This window comes from Syzygium oleosum, unplaced genomic scaffold, assembly GCF_021117445.2.
Source record: "Syzygium oleosum isolate NSW1041296 unplaced genomic scaffold, Sole_v2.1 Sole_v2.10, whole genome shotgun sequence".
Lineage (NCBI taxonomy): Eukaryota > Viridiplantae > Streptophyta > Magnoliopsida > Myrtales > Myrtaceae > Syzygium > Syzygium oleosum.
In genome coordinates, this window is record NW_026607494.1 from 7,788,932 (window position 1) to 7,810,193 (window position 21,262).

Here is a 21,262-nt window from a genome sequence, read left to right on the forward strand (position 1 = left end):
TCCCTTCCGAGCGTCCGAGCTTCCTCCCTCCCGCCACCGCCTCAGCCATGTCCACTCTCTCCTCCGCCGCCGCCGCCGCCGCCTCGACCCTCGTACTCCCTTCCTTCGCCCCCAGGGCGGCGGCCGCCGCCGCCCCCCGCTTCCTCGCCCTCAAGCCCGCCCCCGTCGCCCTCAGCCTCCACCACCTCAAGCCCCTCGCCGCCTCCCCTCCGCCGCTGTACTCGGCGGCTGCCGCCTCCTCCCGCTTCCTCCGCCGCGTCTTCGTGTCCTCCGACGTCGACCAGGAGGAAGGGGAAGGGGGCTTCCTGAGCGACGACGGGGGGCGCGCCTCCTTCTCCCCCGACCTCAAGCTCTTCGTGGGCAACCTCCCCTTCACCGTCGACAGCGCGCAGCTCGCAGGCTTGTTCGAGAGCGCCGGGAACGTCGAGATGGTCGAGGTAAGTTAGCCTCGTCGGATTTGGAGACAAACGATGACGTTTCTGGTCTTGGGTGTGCACTTCATTTCGAAGTTGAAGCGTGTTATTGAAACCTCTTCCCGTGGCAGGTGATTTATGATAAAGACACTGGGAGGAGCAGGGGTTTTGGGTTCGTGACCATGTCCACGGCGGAGGAAGTTGAAGCTGCTGCTCAGCAATTTAATGGCTATGTCGGTATTTGAGACCCGAGTCTTTATTTGCTGTTCTTTATGTTTTGCTGTTTAACCCGAAGTGAATGTTCTTCATGTTGAGGCTGTCCGTGTGTTGTGATGTTGTTTAAAATGCTTCTTTTTGTTTGATGTGATGTAATTGCGCCGGTACTTTTGAAGGATGTGCCTCCATAATGTGTTCGAATGGCTAAAAAGATCTTTCTAGGCATATTTAGGGGGTATTGTTTCACTTGCTGAGACAAGATATAGTTTCCATGACTCTTGCTTCAATTTACATCGTGATAGGTGGTTTCTTCGTGTCACAATTATACGTGGTGTTGTGTTATAGACTTATTGGCTGCTTCTAGAAGTCAATGTTTTAGTTGTAGTGCGGTTGAAATCTAATTTTGAGGAAGTTTGATAATTATCATGCAATTTTGAGAATGCTACTCTTACTTGACTATCCTCCATTGCCTAATTAAAGATCGAGCTATCTTATTGAATCTTACCAAGAAGCTATGGCATTGGGCAGGAACTCGATGGAAGGCCTTTGAGGGTTAATGCTGGACCGCCTCCCGCTAGGAGGGACGGCCCACCACCTAGAATGGGTAGAGGCGGAGGCGGGGGCATGGGCGGGGCAAATTCCTCTAACCGTGTCTATGTGGGCAACCTCTCATGGGGTGTCGATGATCTGGCACTTGAGACATTGTTCAGTGAGCAAGGTAGGGTTTTGGAAGCCAAGGTGGTGTATGACAGGGAGACGGGCCGGTCAAGGGGTTTTGGCTTTGTATCCTACGGTTCTGCTGATGAGGTTAACAACGCCATCGACTCCTTAAATGGCGTGGTAAGCATAATACGACTTTCTTGAAATGGACCCTGTAATTGAAGCGCGACATTCTTGTTATTGTGGTGATGGAATGTTCCTCCTAATTAGAATTCTTGTTTCTCTTGTCTTCTTTTAAAATCTTTCCATGGCGGGCTCTTTTTAAAGATAACATTCTTTTAAATTCATAGTGCTGTGTTGATGTGGATTTCGAGTGGTTGCATAATGTAATTTCTGTTCTATATGTTGAGTGATGTTACATAGTTATAGTTTCTGTAGAAGAAATTAACTAAGCAACACTGTTCTTTACTGGTATCTGGTGTATGCTCATTTACGTTTGTTTGCTCTGTTCTATCGACTTTTAACAGTTGACATCTTTAATCCGGTGATGGTTATGAAATTTTGTCACGCTATCTAAGATGAAATTTGCTTGTGTATGCCATGGTAAAGCTGACTGTGTGCCGACCTTCTGGCCAAATCGAACCTTCTGTCTTTTCCCTTGATTGCAAATTTATGTCTCTAACCATCATGCATCTACTATCACCACCTTTGTTGTTGACTGTTACGTTGTATTCAAGTTCACCTATAAATCTTCATTGATGCAGGACCTGAATGGAAGGTCAATTCGAGTCACCCACGCAGAAGCTAAGCCAAGGCGCCAGTTTTGAGCCTAGGTAATATGTTAAGAACATTAGATTACACTGTCGATGTGGCTATTGAACTATGGATATGGGGTCTGCAAATGTTGTTCTTTGTATAGAGGAGCGGGATTGTTGGATCTGTCACATTTTAAATGCTTCGCGTGAAAGTAGAGAACTCTGGATTCTAATCTTTTCAGGAGCCATGAAGTGCAAGTACTTTTCCTCATGGCCTGATGATCCGGAGTGGCATCACCGGAGTACAATACTACGCGGCTGGAAGCTGTAATGAAGGCTATCGCAGAAGAAATTGCAAGCCCTGCTCTGATCTCGATGGACCGCGTGATTTGGCCTTCTTGACCTCATAGTAGAGTTTTGAGAGACATGGGATGCCATACATTTGTGCTTTTGCGTTCTGGGATTTTATAGTTCCTTTTTAGAACATGATCAGTGTAATCTCTTTTGCTAGAATTATCGAGTTGTTTATATACTCTTTGAAGTATTATGTGATTTCGATTTCAGATTTGCAGGGAAATATGCATCAAGGATAGGTTTAGTCCTGTCAAAATGGGTGACTCATTTTTTGACTCATAGTGAGTTGTTATATAGGTTAGTTGTATTAAGTAAATAGGTCGTAAATGGGTTTAGAATGATTAAATTCAATATAATATGGGTGTTAAATGGGTCATAAAAGGATTATAATTTATTTAAGCTCAGTTTACCTCAATGATTCTTTTCATTTTTTCTCGTCGTCACTCTGAGCTCGTGCTCACTTACATATGGTAGTGTTTTATGAATATAGGTCGGGTCGGGTACGAGTTGATTATTAATTAAATGGGTATATTTGAGTCGGATTATTTTCGATTTGCCCGCTTGACGGGTCTAGATAGGTCCTGTCTACGGATTTTGAAGTAAAAAAATTTGCTGTATTTTTAAAAACTTGACTAGATTTCTTAGAATGTCAGAACAGATCAAAAGGGTATGCTGTGATCTTGTGGTAAGGAAAGAATGGTAGTTTTTTCTGTTTTTTTTTTGGGTCAGAAGGAAAGAAAGTTAGTTGACTCTGTGAAGCATGGTGAAGTGTGGGAATTTCTAGAGGTACGAGAAGATTGTTCTTGCGAATTTGACGGATTCAATTAACGCGGTCGTTCAAACTGATAGAAGTAGCTGGACTGCCTCAAGAGTCAAGATTACTATTTTCTATTGAGAAGATCAAAAACTCCACAATAAAGTTGTCGAAGTCATTTTAATAATATAAGAATTATTATAGACATAAATTATTTATGTCCGTTACATACTTGAGTCATGAAAATTTTCGAATGATGCATTTAATCCTAGAATTTGTCACCGAGTTAAACCTTTCATTAACTCAGTTAATTTTTTTATAAATTAAAAAACTATGCGACATTTATTTATTAATCGTATTTTTATATTTTCATTTTTCTTGAAACTTTTTAGTTTATTTCTTTATTTGTCAATTCATTTATTTTAGCAGGAAACAAACGACTTATTTTATATTAAGCAACGTCGTTTTGAAATTTGACAAGTTTTGTCGTCTTATTAACGACCACATGGATGGAAAAATTAATAAAAAAGTTACTTCAGACTTCTCTATCCATCCGAAGCCAATGGAAGGATTAATGTGGAGGACGGCTGCAAATTTTAAAACTTAAATATATGTAAATAAAGATTTTAGAACTTTTTTTTTTGGTCAGAAAAGATTTTAGAACTTGAGTGCCTGAATGATTTAAATTTTAAGTTTTAAAACTCCTGCTATACAAGTCCCCTTTCTTAATCAATGCAATTTGATTAGAACCTAATCAATTTACTAGCAAAAAATTAACTTAACGGCCACGTGACTTCAAAAATGGCTACTTCAGTCTCTCGCGGAATCTCTAGATCTCGCCTTGAGCTCCCTCACCAGCATCGTCAAACCCGCCCTGTTCAACTCCCTACGGTTTGTCTCCTTCGCCTCCAGCTTTGCCATCTCCACCTTTAGTCCGTAGTCCTCAATCAGCTTCATCGCATTGAAGACGATCCAGATGCCGGCAAAGACGAGCCTTGGATCGCCGAGGTTCGCTGATGGCGTTGTGGAGCAACTGTGGGAGGCAGTGGAAGTGACCAATCTAGTAGACGAGGTAGTAGTGGCTGATGTGGAGGCGAAGGGTGGCAGACACCGGATGCGAAGCTCGGGTGCCACTTGATGTCAAAGTTGATGATTTGGTGGCAGTGAGGGGCGGAGAAGAGTTGGACGGAGATCTACAAGTGTATGGCGCTAGGGCAGCAAGTGACGAGGACGGACATGCCTTTGTTGTGGACGGCGACCTCAAAGGACGTGGCACACTTGTAAGAGGTTTCGATTTCTTCGATAATAGTAGTCATGTGACGTATAACTTATCATTTTAACCTCAGCCGTTGGAACACGATCGGCATTGGTCGGAAGCAATGCAATCGAGCGATGGTCGAAATGATGAAGATCAGTTATCGTGATGGTGATCCTCACGCGATGGCTGAAGCAATATTCGGATGCGTTATTCCATTATTCTTTCATTGAAATAATAATAAATTTGTCAAATTATTTTTTTAACCAATCAGGATTTATCTTTATCCAGGCTTATCGAATTTGGAGGACATCGCCAAACACCGCAGGAGGAATTTTGTCAATGACTAGTGTCGGACTTAGCAAAATTTTATTTGGAATTTATCGAAATTTTGACGGGACTTAAATAGTCACCTTGAGAATAGTACCATGATTAAAATTGTGACAAAAAAACGAGGCACGAAGACCAAAGCAAACCTTTAAAAAAAAAAACAGGAATTTTAGTTTAGTTTTTCACATTTATATGTCTATATGATTCACTGTCATGAACCGCAGCAACCTGCTCAAAGGGATTTTGACTTGACCGACCTTCCGAGATCCCAAGAACGAGAGAATGGTCAAATACCCTTCTGAAATTTGACAATATTCACCACCTTGTCGGGTAGAACAACACAACCCTCATATATAATCATTAAGTATTTTACACCCTCTAATTTCAAAATCTTATTTATGCCCTCTAAAAATTCAAAACATCTTATTAATAAGCGCGCTCAAAACACCTGTTGAACATGTTTAACTACGAAGGCTTTGATTCTCATACGTTAATTCGGTGCAATAACTGATGTATCGATTCTTAAAATGTTAATTGTATAGTAAATAATGCAGTGCGCCGAAATTATGGACGTTGCTTATTTGATAGCTTAACAAGTGCCTAAAGACATTCGCTAACGAATTATAATTTTAGAACCTACGTTCTTCATAGAAAGTGGGGAAAATTTCAAATCAGTACCCAAAGTTGGGCCATTTTCTAAAAAAAGAGTCCAAAGTTGACATAGTACCAAATAAGGGCATGAAGTGCCCAATCAGTCTCAAATAGGGGACCAAAGTGCCCAATTAGTCTCAAGTAAGGGCCTGAGTTCGCCGGCCGGTCAAATGCTCACCGGCCGACAAGCACGTCACTGTTTCGGCGACCGAAAAAGGGTAATTTCGTCTTTTACTTTTTAAAAATTTTTTTTTGTTTCTTTTGACCTTTTTTGTTTTGTTCTTTTCCTTTTCCTTTTCTTCTTCTTTTTTTTTTCCTCTTTTCCCTCCGCCGGACATAGCTGGGGCCGGCGGAGGTTGCCGGCGAGGGCTGCCCTCGCCTAGGTTGGGCGGGCGAGGGCAACCCTCGGCCGACCCCTAGGTCGCCTTCGTCGGCGTCAGGCGAGGGCAGCCCTTGCCCGACGCCGGCGAGGGCAGCCTCCGCTTGAGGTCAGCAACCTCCGCCGGCCCCGGCGGAGGGAAAAGAGGAAAAAAAAAAAAGAAGAAGAAAAGGAAAAGGAAAAGGAAAAGGAAAAGAAAAAACCAAAAAAAGGAAAAAAGAAACAAAAAAAAGTAAAATACGAAATTACCCTTTTTCGGTCACCGGAACAGTGATGTGTTTGCCGACCGGCGAGCATTTGACCGGTCGGCGAACCAGGCCCTTACTTGAGACTAATTGGGCACTTCGGTCCCCTATTTGAGACTGATTGGGCACTTCATGCCCTTATTTGGTACTATGTCCACTTTGGACTCTTTTTTTAGAAAATGGCCCAACTTTGGGTACTGATTTGAAATTTTTCCTAGAAAGTGAGTGATGCAAAACACTTTGGAAAAAGAGCATAAATCTCACATACTTCTTTTACTACACGCTTGATTAAAAAATTTCTTCCTTTCCATATTAAAAACATCTCTCTCATTTTCTTATTGTAGGATGGAGCCTATGTTCAACATCTTTTTTCTTCCTTCATTTATTTCAATTTGCTTTCAGTTTCATTGGTTTTGGATAACCAATGTCGACAATATGTCAATAGATGTAGAGATTTAGTTCAAACACGTGCAAATATTATGACATGCAACTCTCGTGTAATTAACATTTCTTTGCATTTAATTTTCAGTTACAAACTCCCCTGTGACCTAAAAATTTGGAGGATTTAGTTTGACTGTTTTTGGATAATCGTGGAGGCAGGCAAAGTGGTGACTTGTCCCCCATGCGCAAAACATTGCGTACAGTGTTCAGTTCAGATGGTATCATAGACCGAACTGCATATTAGTAGATCGAGTTCAACGGTTACGATATCAATATTATAAGATCAAGGGATAAGATTTAGCATAAATTCCTAATCTTAACAAGGAAGAAGTACGAGAAACTTGCTCGGTAGATCGATCGTTCCATCAGAAGAACAATTCGTAACATCTCATGAAGATGGCCGCCCCTAGATTCTATCTAAAACTTTGGACGAGATCGTTTGGAGAATTATGGGCCTTCTGCTGTTCATTTCAAGCTGTTGATTCCACTGTATAGATCACCTGGTCGATGATGGAGCATGGAGAAACCAATGTTGGTGTCTTCACTTTTGTCGCTTTTGCTGTCTAGGTAGCTTGGAAATCTTACTGAGTGCGGATGCCATCAGCATACAAGGCTGAGAGAATACTGTGAAGAAAATAAGTTCCGTTGGACTTGCCAATGGTGCTTACAATGGACGGCAGTTTCACCTTTTTCACTTGGGAGTTCCGTTTCTTGTTTCCGTCTTCCGCTCTTCTCATCATTCCTCTCCTGCTTCTTGCTTCTGATAATACCACGCCATGTCCACGCCGTCCAGCCTTTTTGCACTGACATACTTTTGCAGTTTAATCGGCGCTCGAGCTTAGGTCTATCCGACTGCAGGTCTTAACACCACTTGGATTGCCGCCGCATCTGCTGTCGATTATATCCCTTTCTCTTCAGCTGACGGTAGCGTGATCCCCGTTCTTCTGTGGAGGCACAATGGCTTGACATTCGCCTGCGGCTTCTATAGCCAAGCCTATTCGGAAGCATACTATTTCGCAGTTTTCATTGTTCAAGTGGACCCGCAGTCTGTCGTCAACGACAGCGTGCCTCCAGCGGTGGTGTGGTCTGCTAATCGAAACCGTCCTGTTGGAACCCGGGCCACCCTGGAGCTCACAGAAGAAGGAGATTTGGTATTGAAAGATGCCGATGGGTCCGTTGCGTGGTCGACCCAAACTCAGGGCAAGTCCGTTGCCGGCATCAACTTGACAGACACCGGAAACCTCGTGTTGTTCGATGAGAACAACATGGCGGTGTGGCAGTCCTTCGATCGCCCTAGGAGCACGCTACTCCCATGACAGAAATTGAAGGTGGGGGAGAAACTGACCCCTACTGATTCCGCGACAAACATGAGCGAACAGGGATCACTTTCGCTTTCTCTGACAAGCGAAGGTTTATTTGCTCAGATGGAGACCGACCCTCCGCAGGTTTATTTCCCTTTGCGGATAAGTTTTCCAAACACAAGCGACGACTCGAATTACGTTGAATTCACCCAAGGAGAATTGGCATTGTTTATGAATTTCGCGAGAAACGGTTCTTTGCTTTCTAGTTCTCGTTCGGCCGCGACTATGCAGTGCTTGAGGTTCGAATCTGATGGACATCTGAGGGTTCCTTTGTCTTGTGCAGCTTCGCAATTTCAAAGCTTTTTGGAGGTCCCCCCAGGATCGCTTACTTCACCTACAGGGAAGATCCCCAAAGCGCCCCGGATATTGGAAATACAGATGAGGAGAGCTCCAAAAAGGTTTTGCGCAAACAACTGCTCGTGCCGAGCGGCTTGTTTTCAATATGAAAGATGGCTATAATTCTTCCGGTTCATGCTACTTAGTGTCTCAGGTATTTTCGCTTATAAGCTTGAGCTTAAGCCCGTCCGATTTGGGACACCCCTCAAACGTATTCCTTAAAGTGCAGAATCCCATGAGGAAAATTCAGATTGAACCTGCTGCTTCTCCCAATACAGATGAACCTCATGTTTCTCCTGAAAAGAGTAGCCTCGGATCACTCTTAGCTCTCATCTTTCTCGCTGTCGTCATCAAACGCCTACTTGGAAACAAAGGCGTCGACAAGGTCGAAGAGGACTATTTAGATCAAATACCTGGAGCACCTAAGAGATTCGCCTACAATGATTTAAAAGCCATTACCAAGGATTTCATTAAGAGGCACGGTGAGGGGAGATTTAGCTTTGTTTATGAAGGCACTCTAGATAATGGCACAAAGGTCGCCGTGAAATACCTCAATGGTTTATGCCAAAATGAAAAATCTTTTCTTGCTGAGGTTGAGAGCATTGGTAATATTCATCATTGTGAACTTGGTACGACTCGTTGGGTTTTGTGCCGAGAACTCTCATAAGCTGCTTGTCTATGAATACACGTCCAAAGGGTTCTTAGATAAATGGATCTTTCATAGATTAGATGAGTCATTCCTGTTTGATTGGCAACAGAGGAGGAGCATTATTTGCGACATAGCAAAGGGCCTATGTTATCTCCACGAAGAATGTAGATGGAAGATAGTTCACATGGATATTAAGCCCCAAAATATACTCTTGGACGACAAATTCAATGCTAAGGTTGCAGATTTTGGCTTGTCTAAGCTAATTGATAGGGACCAAAGCCAAATTGTGGCCACAATGAGGGGGACTCCGGGCTATCTGGCCCCATAATGACTACACACAGCAGTTACCGAGAAAGTAGATGTCTATAGCTTTGGTGTGGTAATTCTGGAGATAGTCTGTGGAAGGAAAGTTTTCGATGAATCTCAAAATGAGGATGATATGTACCCGTTAGGAGTTTTTAAGAGAAAGAGCGAAGAAGGACGTTTGTTGGATATGATCGATAAGAACAGTGAGGATATGCAGTTGAACGGATCCCATGCGGTCTATATTATGAGACTCGCCATGTGGTGCTTGCAAGTTGATTTCACAGGGAGGCCTTCCATGTCGATGGTCATCAAAGTCCTGGAAGGAGTGATGAAAGTCCCAAATGACCTAGACTATAACTTCTCATATCCCACCTTGACGAATCTAAGCATAAGAATTGGACAAGAGGGTGTTGAATCGGGCGCCGCCATTTCGGTGGTACCCTCTGTTTTATCCGGTCCACGATGATCCACCCCGGCGGCGTCGCATACTTTCTTCTCCGCTGGAAAACAGTTGCAGAGGGAACTGAGTGTTTGCATATACCATGATTTTGTCTATTTGCCTAGCTGCACTATAATGTTCATGAACTGCATCCTTCTGTAAAGTTTTTCATATCCCCCTCCTCGTATATTCCTCTAAGAAGATCGAAAATGCATGCATGTATGTCGATGAACTTTATACTAGCTGAATTGCACGTCCATACGAAGACAATCGTCAAATGTGTATAACTCGAACCATGTACTTCTGGCGACGGAGCACATACGATTGTTAAAATTCTCTCTCTGTACTGTAGATATTATGATACTGCTATCTAAAACTTGACAAAGGACTAGATCTCTGTAGGGATACCATTCCAGTGGGTAAAATGTACAGGAACGGTGCAATTCTACCGTCGATTTTTGAAATATCTACTTCGCACGTGTACTTACTTTTCTCCCACTATATTTACTTTTCCTTGTGGGCTGATGATCCTGAGTTACGTCACGGGAGGGGACTATTGGGAAAAATTATCAAAAAAGTTTTAAATCTATTGTAATTTTGTCAATTCAGTCCTAAACTTTTTTTATTATGTCAATTCAATCCATCCAGTCCAGTCAATTTGGCCGATCGATGCTGACATAACACGACCGATGCTAACATGAAATAATTGTATTGAAAGTTCTAAAACTTGTCACGAAAATGCAATTGGGTCATAAAACTTTCAAAAGGTGCAATTAAGTCATAAAACTTGTCGCCAAAGTATAATTGAGTCTTAAAACTTTTAAAAAGTGCAATCATGTCCTAAAACTTATCAAATTCTCAAATTGCTAATAGAATCCGACCAAAAAAAAAATCGCCAATAGAAGAATAATACATACAGTGACTAATCTTTTTCGCTAGAATAAGATTTAGAGATTAAAATTGAATATTGTCAATTGTCGATGCACCAAAGTATAAATATTCATTTGGGGCTTTATATATGTGGGTACTATATGTCCATGATCGGGTGCTGATTTAGCAATTTTTCATTGGATTTTATCGATATTTTGATAGGACTTCAATAGTCAATTTGAAAATAGTATTGTAAAATTCTAGGATTTTCGAAAAAGAGAGAAAATCAATAAAGACTACATCTTTGCTTCATTGACTTGACTTTGCACGTTATTAGAGGAGGGTATTTATACCCGAACAACATGTATTAAAAAGAAAATTAACTATCTTAGAGGATAATGAAATATCAAATAATATCCTTAATATCAAACATCATTTTCTGATAGGAAAATCTCATGTCTCCGTAAATAAATTTCATCAAGTACCATGATTGAAATTGCGACAAAAACGAGGCATGAAGATCAAAGTGAACCTCTAAAAATGTGCAGGAGTTTATGGCGTAATTTTTATTATGTGAAAAAGTTATTTATAGTAAAAAAAAAATATTTTTTATAAGGTATATGATTGACGGTCAAGAACCGCAGCCTGGTCAAAGGAATTTTGAATTGACCGACCTTTTCCGGAAACCAAGAGCAAGAGGATGGTCAGCTATCCAACATTCACCACCTTGTCGGGTAGGCGAAGACAAGACAACTCTTACAATAAATATATAAATAAATACGTTTATTCAACTGAATTTTAAGATAAAATAAAATTATGAAAATCTTCTGGATGATTTCTCTCAATCACATTCTGTAGAGACATAAATTCGGGTCCCCAAAAAAAAGCTTGAAAGATATATTTTTGCACCCTTTAATTTCAAATTTTCATTTATGCCCTTTAAATCTAAAGCATCTTATTAATAAGTGCACTTGAAACATCTATTGAACATATTTAACAAAGAATACTTTAATTCTCGAAGTATCAATTGAATGTAACAATAACCGTTTCGATTATTAAAATGCTGGTTATACGGTCCAATAACTTAGTGCGCCAAAATTATGGACTCTGCCTATCGAAAGCTTAACGACTGCATTGATAAATTACAATTTTAGGAACCTATACATTTCGTTGTGAAATCTTGAAAATTTACAATTTGTTACCTCTGTTTTTCATAGTATCATATAAACAAGTCGTGAAGTATTATTTTATTTTTTCGAAATGTCATAATGTAAAGTATATTTTTTCGTGTACAGGGAGACGGACGCAGAGGCCCGACCAACTAACTAAGTATTATGAATTGGTTTATATTTAAAAATGAGTGATGCAAAATACTTTGTAGAAAGCGTAAATCTCTATACTTTTCCAGCCTTAGTTGAATTACTCATTTCTTGCTCTCAGCTGAATCATTTTCCTGTTCTCCATGAACTTTGACCTGGACTGTATCGACTTCTCTCGAAATTCTGTTCTACTTTCTGCATATTTCATGGCCTTAATATAATCCCAGATATTCGAACTTTTGGTCTGTTCTCTCTCTCTCTCTCTCTCGTTTTCAAGGATGGACTTCGGTGTTGTCATTTTCTCGTGATTCTGAAAAATGGGAACTCATCAAACCCACTGAAGATAGAGGAGGAAGAACCAAAAAATGGGTCACCAGGAAAGAAAACAGACAGTGTCGAGACTGCTAACCGCATGCCATTATATCTTGCTATGTTTCACTTGGTCTTGCATGCTTTTTTTGTACAAGAAACGCAAGTCCCACAGCCTCTGCAGTTTCAAGTATCCTAAGACATGTCAGGTTGAGAAGAAACTTGGCCGTGAGTATTTTTGAACTTGTTTGATTGAATTCTTCAAAAGCACCTCACTTCACTGTGTCTGTATAGCGTTGTCATTTACTGGCGTTTTCTTGATTTTCTCTTCGTATATCATCGGTTCGCGACTCGTGCGATAAGCAGTAGCCCTTGTCCACGGAATGGACCGGTAAAGTTATGGAGAAAAAATAGGCACAAGTCTTCTTAAATTCAGCGCCATTCACACTCACGGAAACACAAAAAGTTCGACTTAGATGTACACTTTGAACTCAGCCACTCCTTTGGATTGATTGACGCACTTGTGGAATTTCCTTTTCTGGGTCTTGTGCTGGTGATGATTATAACATGACCGTGAGCATATTTAATGTTATAGTTGGGAAAGTCAAGATTTTGCTTCATCTGCTCTTTACTCGATGATGAGTTTACAGCCTCACAGGTTTTGCTTCAAAACGAAAAGGGTTGCCTTCAACTTGTTAAAGGATGATATGCTTTGTCTTTCACATGATTCTTGCCAATATAAGTACGAAACCGTGTGGTTGAGACCTTATATTTCTGGGTTGTGGACAATATTCTTCATATCTGAGATGTTCTTCCGACTGCTATTTCTTGCAGTTAACACCCCTTTGAGTTGTAACAACCAAGGGCATTTCTCTGTCTCTTTCTCTTCGAAGCCATGTCTTCTGGTAGATCGAAATCAGTGAGGTAAGTCAGTCAACTAGCAGTTTGAAGTAGCAGACTTTGTCTGCCTAAAGTGTAATTATATGTCTGCTTGTTTAAGCAGTCTCGCATTATGTTTATTTTCTCATTGACAGAAGTGAATGCAAATAAATCGATACTTGCATTGGTTAGATCACCTGAGTTCTGTTTCCCTGAATGCCTTCAGTGTGCAATTTTCAGATTTCAAGATGATACGGATACCGAAACAGCAGACTCTGTGCAGCCCAATAGAGGAGGTCATGACTTGACATTCACCAGTAAGATCAGAGGGAGGCACAAGGCTCATTTCTGGCCCAAGAAGGGTGCCATCAGAAAATCCTGGCACAGAAAAGAGCTCTCCAGAGTTTTCTCTGAGGACTACGACGTGGTAGACACGAACATATTGGATCCTCGAGGACCCATAATCAACAGGTGGAACAAGATCTTCTTGGTGGCATGTTTGATCTCTCTCTTTGTGGACCCTCTCTTCTTTTACCTGCCTAGGGCCCACAAGGACATTTGCATCAACGCATCCGTACCTCTCGAGGTGGCTCTCACCATTGTTCGCTCGGCAGTCGACGCGTTTTACATAATTCAGATATACGTTCGGTTTCACACGGCTTACGTTGCTCCTTCCTCTCGCGTATTTGGTAGAGGAGAGCTCATAGTAGATTCTTCTAAGATAACTTCGAGGTACCTGCAGAGAGATTTCTGGCCTGACCTCGTGGCATGCTTACCTCTTCCGCAGGTATGGGACTAATTTCTGGCTCCCGGGAAACTCTCTCTCTGACTTTAAAGGCACTCAGTTGAAAGTAACAGCCTGCAAGGACAAAAGATCAGTGCTTTAGATATTTAGCCTGTTACTCATGATTCATCATAGCTCTGGCAGATGGTAGCCTGAGACCTGAACGAAGCAACTTATTATCGGGTGTTGCTAATGTAAATTTCGCCTTATTAATTTGACTTAATTAATGGATGCTCTGCTCCTAATGCAGTAGCTGATCCTGTAATCATCAATTAACCCTTTGGTTTGTCTATGGTCAGTAAGACAAACTTTATCGACTAGGTCTGTAACTCTCTGCATGTTTGTTAACTGAACATATGTGTTAAGTGTTCTTTTGTTTACGGTGTGAGTCTCTTCATGATGTAATTCTCAGGTTTTGATTTGGCTGGCAATCCCGAATTTGAGGGGCTCTTCTGTGGACAGCGTCAGGAACGTGATTCGATTCATTATCATGTTTCAGTACCTCCTGAGGCTGTATCTTCTGTTTCCGCTCTCGTCTCAAATAGTCAAGACCAGCGGAGTGGTGACGAAAACTGCCTGGGCTGGGGCTGCTTATAACTTGATGCTGTACATGTTGGCAAGCCATGTGAGTAGTGCCTGCTTCTGCTTAGCCACTGTGCTGTTTAATGCTTGCACAATTAATTTTTCGAAGAGAGTCCATGGGTTTTGTTGATTCTTTCCATTTTTTCTTTGTCAATTTCTAAATCTCCAGGGTACACATTGATTTTGAATACGCGTGCCACTCTAATTTGGTAGATGCATCTTGTACAATTAGATAGTGGAATCATTTTTGGCTTTCCCTAGTTCAGCTGTTAATATAGCAATCTATTGTGTCCCAAATGTCTGCAGGTTCTCGGATCGTCCTGGTACCTTTTATCTATTGAAAGGCAAGAAGAGTGTTGGAGGAAAGTATGCAATCAGGAAGAACCACATTGCAGCTTTGCATACTTGGGTTGCCAGAGCGTAGGGAACCCGAGGAGGGCTGCCTGGTTCAGGTCGAGCAACATATCGGGCTTATGTCATCCGAATGACAACTTCTTTCAGTTTGGCATATACGCTGATGCATTGACTTTCGGAGTCACAAACTCGAGGTTCTTCAACAAGTACTTCTACTGCCTGTGGTGGGGCCTGAGGAATCTAAGGTATCTAAATTTGGCTCGGTAGATCGTGGTTGTTGAATTTGATTTTGTTCGATCCAATCTCATTCTAGCAAGTAGCCGTACATTATGGTCATCAAAAAATTTCCGTTAGCTTTTAGTCTAGGACGCAAGTATGATTAAGCTGTTTAAGATCATATGGACAAATGGTGTAACTAGATTCTTGATGAATACTGCAGCTCGGTTGGACAGAATCTCTCCACGAGCACTTATGTCGGAGAAATAATATTTGCCATCGTGATTGCGATCCTTGGATTAGTGCTCTTTGGACTGCTTATTGGGAATATGCAGGTAAGCTATCGGCTTAAATGTCAGACCTTAACTTTATCCGGCCTCATCCTTTAGAAATCGAATAATGGGCGTGTTTCACTTCAAAGCATTCTGCAAACTCACAAGAATTCTGAAATCACTTTTGAAAATGGGATGAGCAAGGCAGGCTGTCATTCCTAGGATCTTTCCTAGAGCCTAGAGGTGTCAGATGTCCACAAACTTCAAAACATATGCAACTTGTTTACCGGTTCTCAAATGTATGACATTTTCAGGATTTTGCAAACGTGTAATTGATGAACTTGCCTTAAGTGCAGACGTATCTCCAATCGACAACAATGCGCCTGGAAGAGTGGAGGATCAGGCGGACGGACACAGAACAGTGGATGAAGCACCGACAATTGCCGCACGAACTGAAGCAGAGTGTCCGAAGGTATGATCAGTACAGATGGGTCGCTACTCGAGGAGTCGATGAGGAAGCCATTTTAAGGAGCCTTCCCTTGGATCTCCGAAGAGACATTAAGCGACACCTATGCCTCAATTTAGTGAGACAAGTGAGTTCTTTTGCTGTAATACTTCCACGAGTTGTTTGCGCTCGCGTTATGCAAATTCAGTGGTTGATACAACTATGTTGCCATAAACCAAGTTCCAGCTAGTGTCTCTGTCTAATTTTTGTTATCCTACTCTTCCTAACAAAATTTAGGTACCGCTGTTCGATCAAATGGATGAGAGGATGCTCGATGCGATATGTGAAAGGCTAAAGCCTTCTCTGTGTACCCCCGGAACGTTCGTGGTTCGGGAAGGTGATCCCGTCAATGAAATGATCTTCATCATCCGCGGCCACTTAGACTCATACACAACGAATGGCGGTCGGACTGGGTTCTTCAACTCGTGCCGTATTGGCCCGGGCGATTTCTGCGGCGAGGAGCTGCTGACGTGGGCTCTCGACCCTCGCCCAAGCATCGTCCTCCCGTCTTCTACGCGGACCGTAAAGGCTATAAGCGAGGTCGAAGCCTTTGCTCTCGTGGCGGAGGACCTGAAGTTCGTGGCTTCGCAGTTCCGTAAGCTGCATAGCAAGCAGCTGAGGTACACTTTTCGCTTCCACTCGCACCAGTGGAGGACGTGGGCAGCGTGCTTCATCCAGGCGGCATGGTTTCGATACAAAAGGCGAAAAGAAGCAGAAGAGCTGAAGAGAAGGGAGAGCTTCGTGGCTTCGATTTCGGAGCCGGCGGTGGATCAAAATGCCGTCTCCTCCTTGCATCGGACAGGATCCGGTTTCATGATGTACGCGGTGAGATTGGCCACGGGCATTAGGAGGGGCGGGAGCCAACGCTACGGAAATGATGTCGATATCTTTAGCTCGTTGCAGAAGCCGACAGAGCCCGACTTTACGGTTGAAGATAGATGAAGAGTTAGAGATTGATATAGATAAGCTGAGAGAAGTTAGTTTGAAGATAGTTAATTTGAAGATTCATTGGTATATAAGTTTGATCTTTGGCGAGAGAGGGTATGCGACATTGAAGTAGTGGGGTTATTAGTTAAGAGTTATGGCAATGTCCATGACTGATACCCTAAGTCCCTATGTAAGGAGAACCCTCCCAACATTACCTCAATGCGTTACTTATATCCCAGGATCTAGCCCGTCTTGTTAAGTTTATGCATGATCGATGACGCGTCGATAACGAACTATTATGGGACCGAATGCGTGGTGAAAGCGAGCGTAAACGCTAACACATCTGAGAACTGGACCGGGTAGAGATGGAAAATGGTGCCTGCAAATTCTGTGTCGAAATTCGAAAGCTCCATGTTTCGGCATTGTACAGGTTTCAATTGGTCGATTCTTCGTAGATGTCAAACAGCTTCCATAATCTGGTGCAATGGCAGCCTTTATGGCAGGACAGAAGATGGCAACTTCAGGAGAGAAAAAAAACGAACGGTTTAGTACATGGTATCTCCTAATAAAAGGCCCAGATCTTTAGATCCAAGAACCATCTTTGTTTACTCATGTTGGATCCCAATAAGAACCATCCTTGTCTAACAGTGGCTCATGTTGGATCCACATTTCTCTCTCTTCCTCTCTCAACACGAGATTCGGCGGTGCACGACATGTCGGCTATCGACGGGGCGGCGGTCTTTATCAACCCCACCCCCCCTCCCCCCCCTCTCTATCTCACACGTTACATATCGGTAGGCAAAGACACGTCGCCGATTCTTGAATACGACCCACCCGTTCAAAATGTCCAGCACGATACGCGCACCGCCACGAACATGCATGAAACAGAAAAAAGGAGAAATCTTTTCTTTTTTAATGACGTAATCCTGAAGCCAACAGGACGCAGCCTAATTAAATTTTCTTAATCAGTTGATTAATTTAAAGCTTTCTAGGTAGAAACAATGCCACATCTGGCGGAAAGTGGGAGCTGAAAACAAAGCAAAAAGAAGGAGACGTGAAGCTTTCAATAAACCAAAACGCCTTGGAAAAAAGCTTTTGTCCCCTCCCTCCCTTCCTCTCGATCTGTGCTTCTTTTGTTTTTGACCAGGATCGGTTTGACCGTTTGCTCTTTCCCTTCCTAATTAATTCTGGTTTTATAATGAATTTTTATGTCCCACTTGCCCATGCACGAGGAGCTTGTTAATGACCCCTTTCACTTGCTTCTTCTCTTCAAATTGGTACTTTCCTTTTTTTTCCCATCAACAATGAAAATAAAAGGAAAAATCTGAAGAAAAGGGGAATTTCGTATTTTCCATTGCTTCGACTAAATTAGCTTCTTGAAATTCGACTCTAATGTCGAGTCTCCGGCTTCGGGATCGGATTGGGTTCCATAATATACATAACTTACCGATGCCCTTAACTTGACGGAATCACGCTTCGACAAATACCGTTTCGCCGCGTGACCCCGATATCAGATGCCCTGATTACGTCGCGGGACGGCATGTCGGTGAGCTGCGACCTTTTTTCAAAGGATTACAAAGTCCGTGCTCCCACACTGATTTCGCTGTCAGGAGGCCTCGAGACGGAACTGGAAACACCAAATCACCGATAGCTTAAATTTCTCGGCGTCCGATGAAATCCAATCCTCGGTACCGATCTACAAAATCTCTAATTTTCGAAAACGTAGGAGGCAAAATTTGTTTTCCGACCCATTAAAAAGATGGGGAAAAATTGTTCGAAGCCGTGTGACTTTTTTTTTTGGTTGCTTTCCTATCTCAATTTCCACCCCTCAATTTCTAGATGGATTGAAACTTCACTAAAAATGGCCCAAAAAAAACACACACAAAGGGATGCACACGTGGGGGTTGTTGGTTATCATCTCGCGGGAGCTGGGCCCCACCCAAGCGAGAAATTTCCAGCCTTCCGTACGTGAATAAACATTATTTTAGTCATTAACCAAAACCATGTATAATTCAACGCCGCTCGAAAATGATGGGGCCGAAATTAATTTTTATTTAAAAAAAAAACACACACGCACACGAAGCTACTAGAATATGGAAAATTTTGTTCTTCATTTTCCTTCTACTACAAGAACTACCGAAGTTGCACGCCAGCCCAAATTCAAAGTATTTTCGCCGAGAAAATTCGCGGCAGGCAGGCCACGAATTGCAGAGCGATAGGTCGGGAACGCGGAGGCGCGCGCGTCGCGTGCGATCTCACCGTTCGTGGAGTGAATCGGAGGTTGTGTGAAAAGTCCGAATTCTGCCCCGCGACAAGGCGGCGGGAATTTCTCGTCGCTACGCCCGTGGAAATAGATAAGAGAAAGATCGTTACCCGTCAAATCTTTGAGTATTAAATAGGGGTGAGCATGGTTTCGGGGTTACCTGGAACCGAAAAACTGGACCTCCGATTCCAGGTTGGAACCTGTCCGATTCCAGGTTCTTGGTTCCAAAAAATTGAGGAATCTGTTTCGACGGGTAGGTTTCAGTTTCTAGGTAAGTAAAACCCGGAATCCAAAACAAGTTTTTGTGTTTCTCTTGATCTATATCTTCATGTGATCGCGCGGTATTCCACGACGTCCAATGATAAATTCTAGTCTAAGCTTACATTTTATTACCGAGACTTACAAGTTGTGGTTATCGGATTGTAGAAACAAGTGATGGTCATTAAAAGTAATGATTCACTACAATCGCTCAATTAATAATACAAGTGCAATCTAGATAAACCCCGGAATCTACCCTTCGTAGTTCGTAGGGCATGTAGAGGTTCTGAAAAATGAAAAAAAAAAAAATCCGGAACCGCTCATCCCTTAGTATTCAAGCCCCCGAGCTAGTTTATCGCGAATTATCGAAATAATAAAATATATAGAGTGAAATTTTCTTGGTAATTTAATTAAGTAAAGTAAAATAAAATATAAAAATTTTGTGAACTCATCGAACGAGATGAAGGGCAACGAAAAAGGCGTCCATTTCGCGCGAGAAAAAGGGGACCCGCGGGTTGCCCCGGGGAAGCGGTGGGTCCGACCCGACAGCTCCATATGGTTTCGCGCGAGTCAAACCGGATTTAAAGACCCGGTTCGGAAAAATATTCACGGGAAGGAGAAAAAGAAAAAATTTAATTGAAAAAAATCGGATTTTCTTTTCTTTTTTTTTAATCAATTTTATTTTTTTTTTTAAAAAAAAAAATCAATTTCCTATTTTTTTAACAGAAAAAACGAAAAAAGAGGAACAGCCCGGTCATCGAAACGCCGCAACACATGCGCAAAAAACATTAACATTAACACAACGCCCGCACGCACGCACGGCCATGCTGACGTAGGCCCGCACGTGGGGCCCCCCCTCCCCAACCGTGGACCCCTCACGTGGGAGAGACCCCCCCCCCCCCCTCTCACGTGCGGCCGACCAGCTTTATTACGGTGAAGAAACGGGCCGCCGTGAAAATCGCCTTCCGTGCGACGCCCCCTTCGACGCGTTGACCGGCGATGAGCTGTCGGAGCCAGCCATTTTCACGGGGGTAGATCCTCTGTCTCTATCGTTTGTCTTCGATCGAACGATACGTGTTCATATGGTCCATCGATGCACGGGACCGATGGTTCGACCGTCAATTGCCGAGGCGGACGGTACTTGTTCCTGCTTACAGCGGTGGACGACGGGTGTCGTCAGCTCGTGCCGTGGATTGTCGGGTGAAGACCAGCTCGCTGCGGTCGGAGTCCCGGTGAGCGACGAACAAGGGCGGGACATCTCCATTCTCATGATAATATCCTCATCGTCCCGATAATGATTGGAAATAGTAATTCAGTTGCTGCGGCTACTAGTGATTCTTTTTTATCGTTAGGATAAGTAAGTATCCCAAAGAGACACAATAACAGGGTAAAAGAGGAGGGAGATTCCCTATCTCGGACGACACTCCTCTCGAAGGCTTGTCAAATCTCGATTGTTGGAGCCGAACTTACTTTTGTAAACATCGATGACCGTGATTTATCGGGACATCGAAAAGACACCGGGTTGCCATATAAGAGAGAAATTGTTCATTGGCAGCTGTTATTTGACCATAGAAGAAAGCATAGACTAGCCTTTTAAATAAGGCTCTCAATTTTCGAATTCGGTGGTCATCCATCCCCGTATCATCTTGAGCCAGAGCCGTTCATCCGTTCGAATCTCGACTACTTTAAAAGCATAATAGGGTTTCGTGGGACACCGGAATTCCAATCGAAACGTCGTATCGCGTGACAAGGAAAGGAACCCGCGAATTCGGTGGCGTGACGGATTGAGAAGCGGATCGAAAATGGTCGGGTCGACATTCAATGCGTGACGAGACTCCGACGTCCGGTCCGGTAGAAGCCGCGGGGACGATTTCGCCTTCGCCCTCACTTCTATTTGACATCAATCTCTGTTCCCCAATCCCCGGTGACACGAATTGATTACACTAATTAAGTCTCGCTAATTAATCCACCATTAAAGTCTAATCCTACACTTGCGGCATCGGAACGGGACATTTATGTCCCCATTCAAAATCCAATTAAAGTTTAAACTACATAAAGAAGAAGGGGGGAGGAGGTCTAATCACGATCGTGAGTTGGGAGTCGCACCGCCCTCTTAAATACGGCTCTCAATTTTCGAATCCGACGGTCAGTCATCCCCGCACCATCTTGAGCCAGAGCCG

General features: G+C 42.9%; 2 protein-coding genes and 1 pseudogene across 3 annotated transcripts; all 3 read left to right on the forward strand.

Annotated features, from left to right (window-relative positions):
* Nucleotides 1–2,609, forward strand: LOC115685794 (29 kDa ribonucleoprotein A, chloroplastic). The gene is made up of 5 exons (XM_056315532.1): nt 1–437; nt 545–646; nt 1,158–1,469; nt 2,054–2,122; nt 2,209–2,609. Exons 1-4 carry the CDS (start codon nt 48–50, stop codon nt 2,114–2,116), a joined length of 867 nt encoding a protein of 288 aa, XP_056171507.1. The 5' UTR covers nt 1–47; the 3' UTR covers nt 2,117–2,122; nt 2,209–2,609.
* A 5,268-nt stretch (nt 2,610–7,877) lies between these two features.
* Nucleotides 7,878–9,571, forward strand: LOC115685793 (G-type lectin S-receptor-like serine/threonine-protein kinase SD2-5; annotated as a pseudogene).
* Nucleotides 9,572–12,794: 3,223 nt separating this feature from the next.
* LOC115685741 (protein CNGC15b-like) lies at nt 12,795–16,802 on the forward strand. Of its 2 annotated transcripts, none has more exons than XM_030610836.2 (7): nt 12,795–12,966; nt 13,162–13,708; nt 14,205–14,330; nt 14,594–14,886; nt 15,081–15,192; nt 15,486–15,722; nt 15,872–16,802. In XM_030610836.2, the coding sequence occupies exons 1-7, from the start codon at nt 12,938–12,940 to the stop codon at nt 16,574–16,576; spliced, it is 2,049 nt and encodes a 682-aa protein (XP_030466696.2). In that variant the 5' UTR covers nt 12,795–12,937; the 3' UTR covers nt 16,577–16,802. The 2 variants fall into 2 exon arrangements, with proteins under 2 accessions (XP_030466696.2, XP_030466695.2); XM_030610835.2 differs by having other exon boundaries at nt 12,798–12,966; nt 14,118–14,330.
* The last annotated feature ends 4,460 nt before the right edge of the window (nt 16,803–21,262 follow it).